The following is an 11,027-nucleotide window of genomic DNA, read 5'->3' as shown; positions in this document are numbered from 1 at the left end:
CCTCGGGCCTGGGACAGACTCGGAATGTGTAAACCTCTCCCAATAAAGTGTCACACGGAGACTCTGGGTTGTCTGCGGACGGTCAGCCAGGGTGGGGGGACCGCATCCCGCCGCGAGGTGTCACCGCCCGGGCCTCTCTGGGCCTGGCTCCCAGAGGGATCCCAGAGCAGCGGCCCTGCAGCTCCCGGGAAGGAGCGGGCACTGCCCCCGGGCCACCTGGCGGCCAGGTGCGCGCCCGCCTCAGGCTCCGCCCTCGCCCAGGGCGGTCCCCGCTCGGGGCCCCGGGAGACGGAAACGACCGGCGGCCGGGCCATGGAGGAGCGCCCGCAGTGGGGCCCGGAGGCCCGGGGCTCCGCCGAGGGGCGGCCGGCACCCCGGGCGGCCAGAACAGGTGGGGGCCTGGAGGAGGTCGGGTCCGGTCCGCCTGGCGAGGAGACGGCCTGGGGGAGCCGGAGAACGGGGGCCCCGGGGCAGAGGGGACCCAGGGGCCGGGACTTCTAGCTCCCGGGAGGAGTGCGCGGCCCCAGAGCCTGGGAGGCGGCGCGCGCTAGAGGCGGGAGTCTCCGCGCGAGTCTCAGGGCTGGGAGGGGCCGGAGCCACGAGCCGAACTCGAGGGGAAGGAAATCCGGAGCCCACCCCTCAGCCTGAGGTGGGAGCGGCCACGCTTGGGTGGTTGGAGGGTCGGGGGCCTGGACCCCGGGTCAGAGGGGGGAGGGTCAGGGGCCTGGACCCCGGGTCTGAGGGGGGAGGGTCAGGGGCCTGGACCCCGGGTCTGAGGGGGGAGGGTCAGGGGCCTGGACCCCGGGTCTGATGGGGAGGGTCAGGGGCCTGGACCCCGGGTCTGAGGGGCAGGCGTGGGGCCTGGACCCCGGGCCCTCCCAGCGCCCCGCCCCTCTGCCCAGGCCCGTCTCTGTCCTCTGTGCTGAGTGAGCTGCCCAGCGCTGCCACCCTTCGGTACCGAGGCCCTGGGGTGCTGCCCTGGGGGGCTGAGGAGGGTGAGGAAGAGGAGGCGTGCAGGAGCAGGCAGACCTCCGCCGCCGACGCACATCAGGAGCTGCCGGAGCCGGGCCCCTCCCGGGCACTGCCGTGGCCGATGCAGGCCAGGCGGGCGCACAGGTGAGGCCTCCTTCCTGTCCCCGCCGCCCGGCCGCTCCGCCCCTCTCCTGCCGCCCGGCCGCCCCTGCCTCCCTCCCAGCCGCCCCTCCGGGCTTCCTTGCCTCCCGCCGGTTTGGTTCTTCTCGGGCTCCAAGGAGTCCTGTCTGCAGGGCTCCAGGGCTGTCCCTCCCAGGCCCCAGTGCCGTGTGTCTTTTCTCCCGCCGCGCCTGACCGCCTCTGTCTGAGCTCTGTTGTTCACGTTGCTCCCTTTTTCTCTCTCCCTGAGCTTTATGTCGGTCTCTGCCTCCCACCACTCTGTTGCGTCTTTCTTTCCCCGTCCTGCTGCATAGTTTGCAGGACTCAGCGAACGCTGGGTCTCTTGTTCAACAGCTATTATGCATGTGCCACAGCGGTAAAAGTAAGCCGGAGGCCCTTCCGAGAACAGGGCCCTGGGTGCTCCTCAGGTGACCCTTGACACTGACCCTTGTTCCTTATATAAGCTGGACACCAGTCCCGAGGTGTGGGGAGTTTCCCTCATGCGCAATGCTCGGACTCCGGCTGGGTGTCCAGCGATGCAACTCACTGTAACACTATCTTCCTGGAGACATAAAAAAGACACCTTTATCGCTCTCACCACTTGGGAAATTCTAGGCTTTAGGAGCCCTGTGCCAACAGAACGAACACCAAATAATATAGTTCTTTTAATTTTATCTTAGCCACTGGACCTCCAGGGAGTCCTCCCCGCCCCCTGCTTTATTTCTATACAGCTGACAGATAGCATCTTATAAGTGTAAGGTGTCCAGTGTGCCATATACACTTTATGTCGCAAAATGATTACCATAGTGGTGCCAGCTAACATCTCCACCGCCTCACATAATGATTGTTTGTTTTTCTGGGGTGAGAACACTTACTCTGTTGGCAACCTTCAAGTACACGGTGCAGCATTATGACCTATGATCACCTAGCTCTACATTCAGTTCAGTTCAGTTCAGTCGCTCAGTCGTGTCCGACTCTTTGCAACCCCATGAATCAAGCACGCCAGGCCTCCCTGTCCATCACCAACTCCTGGAGTTCACTTAAACTCATGTCCATCGAGTCGGTGATGCCATCCAGCCATCTCATCCTCTGTCATCCCCTTCTCCTCCTGCCCCCAATCCCTCCCAGCATCAGACTCTTTTCCAGTGAGTCAACTCTTCGCATGAGGTGGCCAAAGTATTGGAGTTTCAGCTTTAGCATCAGTCCTTCCAATGAACACTCAGGACTGATCTCCTTTGGAATGGACTGGTTGGATCTCCTTGCAGTACAAGGGACTCTCAAGAGTCTTCTCCAGCACCACAGTTCAAAAGCATCACTTCTTCGGCGATCAGCTTTCCTCACAGTCCAACGCTCACATCCATACATGACCACTGGAAAAACCATAGCCTTGACTAGATGGACCTTGGTTGGCAAAGTAATGTCTCTGCTTTTTAATATACTATCTAGGTTGGTCTTAGATTCCCTGAATTCATTAATCTTTTAACTGGAAGTTTGTACTCCTTGACCAACATCACCATTTGCCTACCCAGACTGAACTGAACTGAACTGAACCCCCTGGTTACCACCATCCTACTGTCTTCTGAGTTCAGTTTTTAATTTCACTTCATCTTTTGACCGTTCCATGCAGCTTGTGGGATTTTTAGTTCCCCGACCAGGGATTGAACCTCCGCCCTCAGCAGTGAGAGCACAGACTCCTAACCACTGGACTGCCAGGGAACTCTCAGTTCAATTTTTTTAGATTCCACATGGGATATCATACACTACAAAATATGTTTCTTATTATAAGTCACAATATCACACCTACCTTTTTTTTTTGACTTTATGATAATATTTGCCAACAGAAAAGTGCATGAGACATCATGCAGAGGCTTACAGAGGTTTCCCAAAGCGAGGATCCAGATAACCTCCACCTGGGGCACCTCCCATCTCCTTCCCAGACTTCTGCAGAGGATCGCTTCCTTGCTTTTCTTCACAGCTTTGCCATCTGTGTGTGCACCCCTGAACACTTTGTGCTTGCTCTGGGTCTTTCTGTAAATCGAACCGTGTAGTCTGTATTTTCTGTCTTATGCTTAGCCTGTTAGGAATACACAGAAGCCTACTTCCTCGTCCAGCCACTGGGTTGCCTCTCCCTGTTGGTGGTTTACATTTGGGGCGGCTAGGCCCCTACTTTTCTGCCTCCGACTCTGTTTCTCCCCCCACAGACAGAGGCTTGACAGGGACCGAGTGGCCCAGGGCGCGGGGTACACAGGGACCCAATGGACTCGGCTGATTCGGAGGTCCAAGGAGAAGGTGCGGGAAGGCCTGCGCTCCCTGCAGCCCTGGGCGTGGACGCTGAAGAGGATCGGGGGTACGGGGATGGGCTTTGGGCTGGCGACTTGGGGCAGAACTGGACCCCCGGGTCTGAGGGAGGAGGTGTGGGGTCTGGACCCCCGGGTGTGAGGGAGGAGGGGCCGGGGGCCTGGACCGCCGGGTGTGAGGGAAGAGGGTCTGCGGTCTGGACCCCCGGGTACGAGGGAGGTGGGCCGGGACCGGACTGGGAGCGGAGCCCGCGGCCTCTCTGCTGCCCCCTGCAGGACAGTTTGGCGCCGGCACCGAGTCCTACTTCTCGCTGCTGCGCTTCCTGCTGCTTCTCAACGTGCTGGCCTCGGTGCTGACGGCCTGCATGGTTCTGCTGCCCACCTGGTTGGAGGGGACTCCCCCGGGCCCCCCTGCCCCGAACGCCTCCTCGCCCTGCGGCTCCTACAACCCCGGTTCCCACGGCCTGGTCACCTTCACCACTGAGCTCTTCAACCTGCTCTCTGGAGAGGTGCGTGCCTGGGTCCCGGGACCCTCAGGGACCCCCGGCCCTGGTGGCCCCGCTCCCTGAACCCCCTGTCCTGCCTTTCCTTCCGCAGGGTTTTCTAGAATGGTCTCCTCTCTTCTACGGGTTCTACCCCGCCCGCCCACGCCTGGCCGTCACCTACCTGTGCGCTGCCTTTGCCACTGGCCTCCTCTACCTGCTGCTCATCCTTCACCGGTCAGTGACGCCCCCGCACCCAGACCCCCTGGGCCGTGGCGGGGAGGCGCGCCCTCCTCCACGGGCCCGAGTCTCCTTCCGCTGCTGCGGTCCCTTTCTCTCTGCTTGAATTGCAATCGGATTTTAAAATGCTTCACGACTGGCTCCAGGCTGAGGATAAAGATGGGAGATGTCTACCTCCTGTGACTTAGTCTAGTGGGGAGGGAAAGATATTAAACAAGGAAATTAATTGCGTCTTTTCTGGAGGGGAGAATGGCTGAATAGGAAATAACAGGGGTGATTCATTCACTCAGGGGTAGATATTAACTGAGTAGATACTATGTGTCAAGCATTGCTCTAGGCATTTGGCAAAACAGAGCCAAAAAAACCAAAACCCAACCAACAGAGTCTGTTTTGTCCCGGTGAAGCTGACATTTTAACAGGAGAGACAAATAATAAGCAATAGACCATAATGAGTGGATTGCATGGCATGTTAGAGGGTGATCATCCACTGCCCAGCCCCCAACCACTGTCGTTTGTATTAACACTATAGCTTGCTTTTGGCCCATTTTGTTCTTTATATAAAGGGAGACTCTATATATGTTGAGACTAAAGCCCACAGGATTCCTTAATAATTGGAAGAGGGATGTGGTGAATGATAGAAGTTAAGAACGACTCCAGGTGTTGGAACTTCCCTGGCCAACCAGTGGTTAAGACTCTGCCTTCCACTGCAGGGGGCGCAGGTTCAACCCCTGGTCAGGGAACTAAGGTCCTGTATGCCGCAGGGTACAGCCAAAAATTAAACAAAATAACAACGAATGACTCCAAAACAAACAAGAAAAGAATGACTATAGGTGTTTGCCATTTGAGATGGGGAGGGCTGTAGAAAGAGCAGGTTTTGGGTGGGGAATATCCAGGGTGCAGTTTTGGATCATTCTATCATGAGGGAATATTGAGTATGCATTTGCATACGTGGGTTCTGCAGAGGAGTCTGCACTGAAGTTAAAAATCTGAGACTCAGTGGCACTCAGGCAAGCCTGCAAGACTCCCAAAGGAAGGGACTAGGGTCAAGAAAGAAACATGACTTAAAAATATATATATATGTGTGTGTGTGTGTATATCAGTTCAGTTCAGTCGCTCAGTCGTGTCCGACTCTCTGCGACCCCATGAATCACATCACGCCAGGCCTCCCTGTCCATCACCAACTCCCGGAGTTCACCCAAACTCATGTCCATCGAGTCGGTGATGCCATCCAGCCATCTCGTTCTCTGTCGTCCCCGTCTCCTCCCGCCCCCAATCCCTGCTAGCATCAGACTCTTTTCCAGTGAGTCAACTCATCACATGAGGTGGCCAAAGAGAGCGTGATATGTTTGTGTGTGTGTATACGTGTGTGTAGAGAGAACGTGTTCCCTGAACGCCAGGCACTGTGCTGGGGTCCAAGGACATGAGAGGGGCACAGCTTACAGTCAAGCAAGGGAGATACATCCCGAGACTGACTGTTAAATAAACAAGCCAATCAGCATTTGCGGTTTGGGAGCTGTACTGCTGAGAAAACAAATGAGAGGACTTGATAGAGCAGGAATCCGCAGATTTTTTGTTTGCTGGTAAAAATGGGAAGGCCGGGTGGGAAGTAGTTGCATCTTTGCAGGTCACGTGGTCTCCCTCTCAACTACAGTCTGCCGGGCAAAAGCGGCTGGACGGTAGGAAAATCATGGGCGTGGCTGTGTGCCAGTAAAACTTTATTCACAAAAAGCAAGACTTGGTCTGGGGGCCATGGTTTGCCGGCCCTCTTTGATACAGAATAACGCGTGGGGACCATCTTTACGTGGAGTGGCCAGTAAAGGACTCTCTGAGGAGGTGACCTCTGGGCTGGAAAGGTGGCAGGGAGGCAGCCAGGTGAACAGCCAGGACTCAGGCACTTCAGACAGGGTAGGCTGTGACTGCTGCTGCTGCTAAGTCACTTCAGTCGTGTCCGACTCTGTGTGACCCCATAGATGGAAGCCCACCAGGCTCCCCCATCCCTGGGATTCTCCAGGCAAGAGCACTGGAGTGGGTTGCCATTTCCTTCTCCAATGTGTGAAAGTGAAAAGTGAAAGTGAAGTCGCTCCGTCGTGTCCGACCCTTAGCGACCCCACGGACTGCAGCCTACCAGGCTCCTCCATCCCTGGGGTTTTCTAGGCAAGAGTACTGGAGTGGCTTGCCATTGCCTTCTCCGGTGACTGCAAAGAGGTGGAAATGAAAGGCGGGGAGGAGGCGGAGGGACAGGCTTTGAGCTTGGAGAAGTAGGTGGGGTCGTGTCAGGGAGACTAGGCTAGGATTCAAGAACCAGGAGAAGCTGTGGAGTAGGTTTTAAGTGGGAATGCCGTCGATCCTCATAAAAGGAAGGTTCGACTGGCTCGCGAGCAGGGGCCGGGCGCGAGGGCACAGGGGGAAGCCAGGTGGGCAGGTGGGTGCACTTGGCTGATGGGGGCTGGCAGCGGGGTGGTGACGGTGGACGTGGAGTTTCTTGTCCCATTTCCTGGTTTAGTCTGTTCCTCAGCTTTTCCGCCTCTCCCTAGGCCTTTGCCCCCTGTCTCGTCTCTGTGCCTGCCCCTCCGTCCTCTGGGCTCTGGACCCAGCCTTCCCCACCTCCTTTTCTCTCGCTGAGTCTTCGCCCCCTTTCTTGGGCTCTCGGTCTCCCCGGGCCTCTGCTTCCTTCTCTCGGGAGAGCTGCTCTTCTCTTAGGTTTCTGCCTCTCCTTTCGGGGTCTGTCGTCCAGGTCTGCTTTTCAGTCTCTTCTTTAGTCTTTGGCATCAATGACTGGATGCGTCTCCATCAGGGAGCCGCTCTCCAAACGCCCTGAGTCTCAGAGTTCATTTTCCCTATTTACCCCGTAAGAGGGGAGGCGTGTCCCCCTGCTCACGGATGTCTTGCCTACACTCCATCTCCTGGTTCTCCCCTCTCTTAGCTCGGTGTCTGGGCTGAAGCAGACGTTGTTGGCTGAGTCAGAGGCCCTGACCCGCTACAGCCACCGCGTGTTCTCCGCCTGGGACTTTGGACTCAGCGGGGAGGTCCACGTTCGACTCCGCCAGCGCCTGATCCTATATGAGTTGCAGGTGCGCTTAGGGGAGAATGGGCGGGGCCTGGGCCAGGGACGGGGCCTCCAGAGAGATGCTGGGCAGAGCTTTATTCTTAGGAGGCGGGCCTTGAGGGAAAAGGGCTGAAGGCCACTACAGGGATGCCTGAGGTCAAGGGTACAGGACAGAGCTAGCTCAGTTCACAGTTAAGAGCAGGGCGTGGCCAGAAAAGGCTTGGTAGTTTACAACCGAAACTCCAAAGGGCAGGCAGGAGTGCTGGGCGGGCCCTAGGAGGAGCTTGATGTGTTGGGCGGGGCCTTGGGAGGGCGGAGTCAGTTTTAAATTGTCCATCTGGAGGGTCTTGGATGGGCTGGGACAGGACTATAGATGTGCTTAGAGCGCCGATGCAGCATCAGTTCCCGTGGACCGTGGACCGCAGGCTGGACCTGGGGCAATGGAACACAAGTGGACATCTCTTCCGGCCTTAGGTGGAGCTGGAGGAAGCCAGAGTGCGGCGCAAGGCTGCGGTGAGGACCCTGGGCCAACAAGCCAGGCTGTGGTCGGTGCGCCTGCTGCTCAACCTGGTGGTGCTGGCGCTCCTGGGGGCAGCCTTCTTCGGCATCTACTGGGCTACCGGGGCCACTGTGAAGCTGCAGGTGTGGAGGGCCTTGGGGGAGGAAAGGCCCCGGAACCTACCTTTCCAAGGGTGGCGGAGACTGAAGTCTGTGATTCTTGGAATCTCGGAGAGGAAGGATTGGGGTCTGTGTGTGTGTGGTGGTGGTTATGATTGGAGGCTGGGGGAGGATAATGGTAAGCACGGCCCCTGCAGGACCGCAGAGCCTCTTCTCTTGGTCTACCCTCCCTCCCAGGACAAGCCTCTTGTTCAGAGGACGCCAGTGCTGAAGCTCGTGGTGGATTACCTTCCGTCCATCTTCATCTCTGGGATTAACTTCGTGCTGCCACCCGTGTTCAAGCTCATTGCCCCCCTGGAGGGCTACACCAGGAGTCGCCAGATCGTTTTTATCCTGCTCAGGTTCTGGACTCCTGGTGTGGGCTGGGTCTGGCCGAGGGACATTGACTCTACCAAATAAGAGGCTGACATCGTCAAGATACGGGACCTGGTGGTATCTGGATTCAGACCCCGACTCCTCCTATCACTGAGCCTCGGTTTTCTTCCTCTGTGAGGCGGGGAGCAGTGTGAGCACGCTCCACACAGGAGAATCCGGGCACGTGGTGGGCGCTCCATCAGGGTTGACGCCCTTTTTCTCTTTCCCGCTTGCCAGGACAGTGTTTCTCCGCCTGTTCTCCCTGCTGTTCCTGCTCTTCTCTCTCTGGAATGAGATCACTTGCGGGGGCGATGCGGAGACTGAGAAGTGCAAAACCTGTGGCTACAATTACAGAGAACTTCCGGTGAGGATGTGGCGGCGAGACGGGTACTCTTGGGTCCTTGAAGGAAAGGAAGAGCTCGGTGGGCTCCAGATTCTTGGTTTGGGAGGAAAAGAGGAGCTTGCGGTGCTAGAATACCTTCCCCATGAGGATAGGGGTATGGATTTTTAAAAAGAAGAAAGCTCCCCCCGCCAGATAAAGTAGTGATAAGAGTCTCATACTCTTGCAATTTGGAGACTCAGCTGTTTGGGTCTACAGGGTCCTGAGGTCTTTCTGACCTGTTCTTCCTCCCTCAGTGCTGGGAGACCCACCTGGGACAGGAGATGTACAAACTCCTACTGTTTGATCTGCTGACCGGCCTGGCAGTCATCCTGCTCGTCCAGTTTCCTCGCAAGTGAGAAAACCGCCGCTTGCTGTGGCCCCGCCCCTGCCCTAGGCCCGCAGGCCACGCCCCCTCCGCGGGTCTGGTAGTCCGGTCCCTACAGCCACGATTAACTCCACTCAAGCCCCGCCCCCTAGACGCACACCCCCGCCAGGCCTGGGAAGTTTCGCCCCGCCTCCAGACAGGCTCACCTCCGATTGGCGGGCGGGACGGTGAAGGCGGGGAAACCCGTGGCCGGCCCGCCTCTGAGTCCGGCGGTCTCACCCTGCCCCTCAGGCTGCTCTGCGGCCTCTGTCCTGGGGCGCTGGGCCGTTTCGCGAGGACCCAGGAGTTCCAGGTGCCTGACGAAGTGCTGGGGCTCATCTACGCACAGACGGTGGTCTGGGTGGGGAGTTTTTCCTGCCCTTTACTGCCTTTGCTCAACACGGTGAAGTTTCTGTTGCTTTTCTACTTGAAGAAGGTGAGCAGTGGGGAGCAGCCTTGGGTCTGAGGCGGGGAGGTACTGGGGCTTAGGGTTTCTGCATTCTGGGAGAGGAGAGTACTTAAGGATGTGACTCCCGGATCCTGGTGGGGGAGGATGCCGGGGTCCCGGACTACGAGGTCCTGATAGAGGACGGGTCTGCAGGACAGACCCCTGGATGTGGGAGGAGGGGTCCAGGGCATCCTAACTATTAGGTCTGAGGGAAGTGGGGGACCCAGACTCTTGTGTCTGATGGTGGAAAAGAACTGGGGTTCCTGGTTCCTGATTGAGGAGAGGGGGCCAGGGTTTAGGGCTCCTGGATGGTGGAGGAGAGTCTGGGGCTCAGATTCCTGTGTCTCATATTCCCTTCATCCCCTCCTGCCAGATCACCCTCTTCTCCACCTGCTCCCCAGCCTCCCGCAGCTTTCGAGCCTCCACTGTGAATTTCTTTTTCCCCGTCGTCCTTCTCCTGGGTCTGGCCATCTCCGCCGTTCCTGTCCTCTATAGCATCTTCCTGTAAGTGTGAGAGGTACCAGCCTCTCTCTCCCATCCTCCACCCTCCTCTCTCCAGGGTTGTGACTTTGGGCCATCCTTGAGCTCTGCCTGTCTCTGACTCCAGGATCCCACCTTCCAAGCTGTGTGGTCCATTCCGGGGTCAGTCGTCCATCTGGGTGGTGATCCCCGAGTCTATCCGCGAGCTGCCTCAGACGGCCCAGAATTTTCTCTTCTTCCTGGGTACCCAGGCTTTTGCTGTGCCACTTCTGCTGATCTCCAGGTGAGGGCGCTAGACTCCTGGGTCTGCGTCTGAGTGTCTGACCTGGGGTCCCGCCGCCTGCTTCCGAGAGAGAAGGGGGTTGGGGCCCAAACTCTTGGGTCTGAGGGAAGGAGCGGGCTGGGATGCTTCGACTCCTTGAGTCTGAAGGAGGCGGTCCAGACCCCTGGTTTCTAAAAAGCCCGACGTGGAAGATATTCTGAGAACGTTTGGGGAGTGGCTTCCATTTCATCTCCTCTAGCATCCTGATGGCGTATACCGTGGCCCTGGCTAACTCATATGGACGCCTCATCTCTGAGCTCAAACGCCAGATACAGACGGTGAGCCAGGCCTGGTCCCTGGGAAGGGGTCCAGGAGAGCATGAAGACGAACACAGGGGAGAGATTTGTCTCACCTCCCCCTTTACCCTTTCCCTCAGGAGGCGCAGAATAAAGTCTTCCTGGCACAGCGTGCTGTGGCGCTGAGCTCGGCCGACAGAACTCTTTGACCTCTCCAGACTGGCTCGGGGTGACGTCCCACTTCCAGCCCCAGACCTGCCCCCAGATCCTTTTTGAGCTTCGTCAACATCATTTGGAAAATGAGCGAACTGGAGAAGACCCCGCGCTTTTCCAGCCCTGGAATTCGCTGCTGAGTCCCCCGACCCTCCAGTGAACCTCTTTCTAGTACTGTATCAATAAACCTAGTACTGTATCAATAAACACAAAGGAGGCCGCTGAGTGCTTTTTGAATCTCGGGTCCAGAAGCTGGGAGCAAGCCTTCAGCGGGACATAAACCAATCAAATGTGTGGGTCTGAGAGCGTGGCGGACTCTTCCGCATAGAAACCGCGCCAGCCAATCAGCGGCTG

General features: G+C 57.5%; 1 protein-coding gene across 4 annotated transcripts; it reads left to right on the top strand.

The window, feature by feature from the left end:
* The first annotated feature begins 269 nt into the window (after positions 1–269).
* On the top strand, positions 270–10,892 carry TMC4 (transmembrane channel like 4). Of its 4 annotated transcripts, XM_055410576.2 has the most exons (15): positions 272–391; positions 903–1,116; positions 3,333–3,478; positions 3,705–3,937; positions 4,026–4,147; positions 7,074–7,221; positions 7,671–7,838; positions 8,052–8,215; positions 8,466–8,592; positions 8,865–8,962; positions 9,227–9,410; positions 9,796–9,926; positions 10,030–10,185; positions 10,424–10,502; positions 10,601–10,892. In XM_055410576.2, the coding sequence occupies exons 1-15, from the start codon at positions 313–315 to the stop codon at positions 10,667–10,669; spliced, it is 2,118 nt and encodes a 705-aa protein (XP_055266551.2). In that variant the 5' UTR covers positions 272–312; the 3' UTR covers positions 10,670–10,892. The 4 variants fall into 4 exon arrangements, with proteins under 4 accessions (XP_055266553.2, XP_055266554.2, XP_055266552.2 ...); XM_055410577.2 differs by lacking the exon at positions 10,424–10,502 and having other exon boundaries at positions 271–391; XM_055410578.2 differs by lacking the exons at positions 9,796–9,926; positions 10,030–10,185; positions 10,424–10,502 and having other exon boundaries at positions 270–391.
* Positions 10,893–11,027: the final 135 nt, after the last annotated feature.

Source organism: Moschus berezovskii, chromosome 22 (assembly GCF_049115385.1).
Source record: "Moschus berezovskii isolate FMDL1 chromosome 22, NW_MosBer_1.0, whole genome shotgun sequence".
In the NCBI taxonomy this organism is placed as follows: Eukaryota; Metazoa; Chordata; class Mammalia; order Artiodactyla; family Moschidae; genus Moschus; species Moschus berezovskii.
The sequence above is the reverse complement of the archived record's forward strand: the minus strand, read 5'-3'. Positions and strand labels throughout refer to the sequence as shown.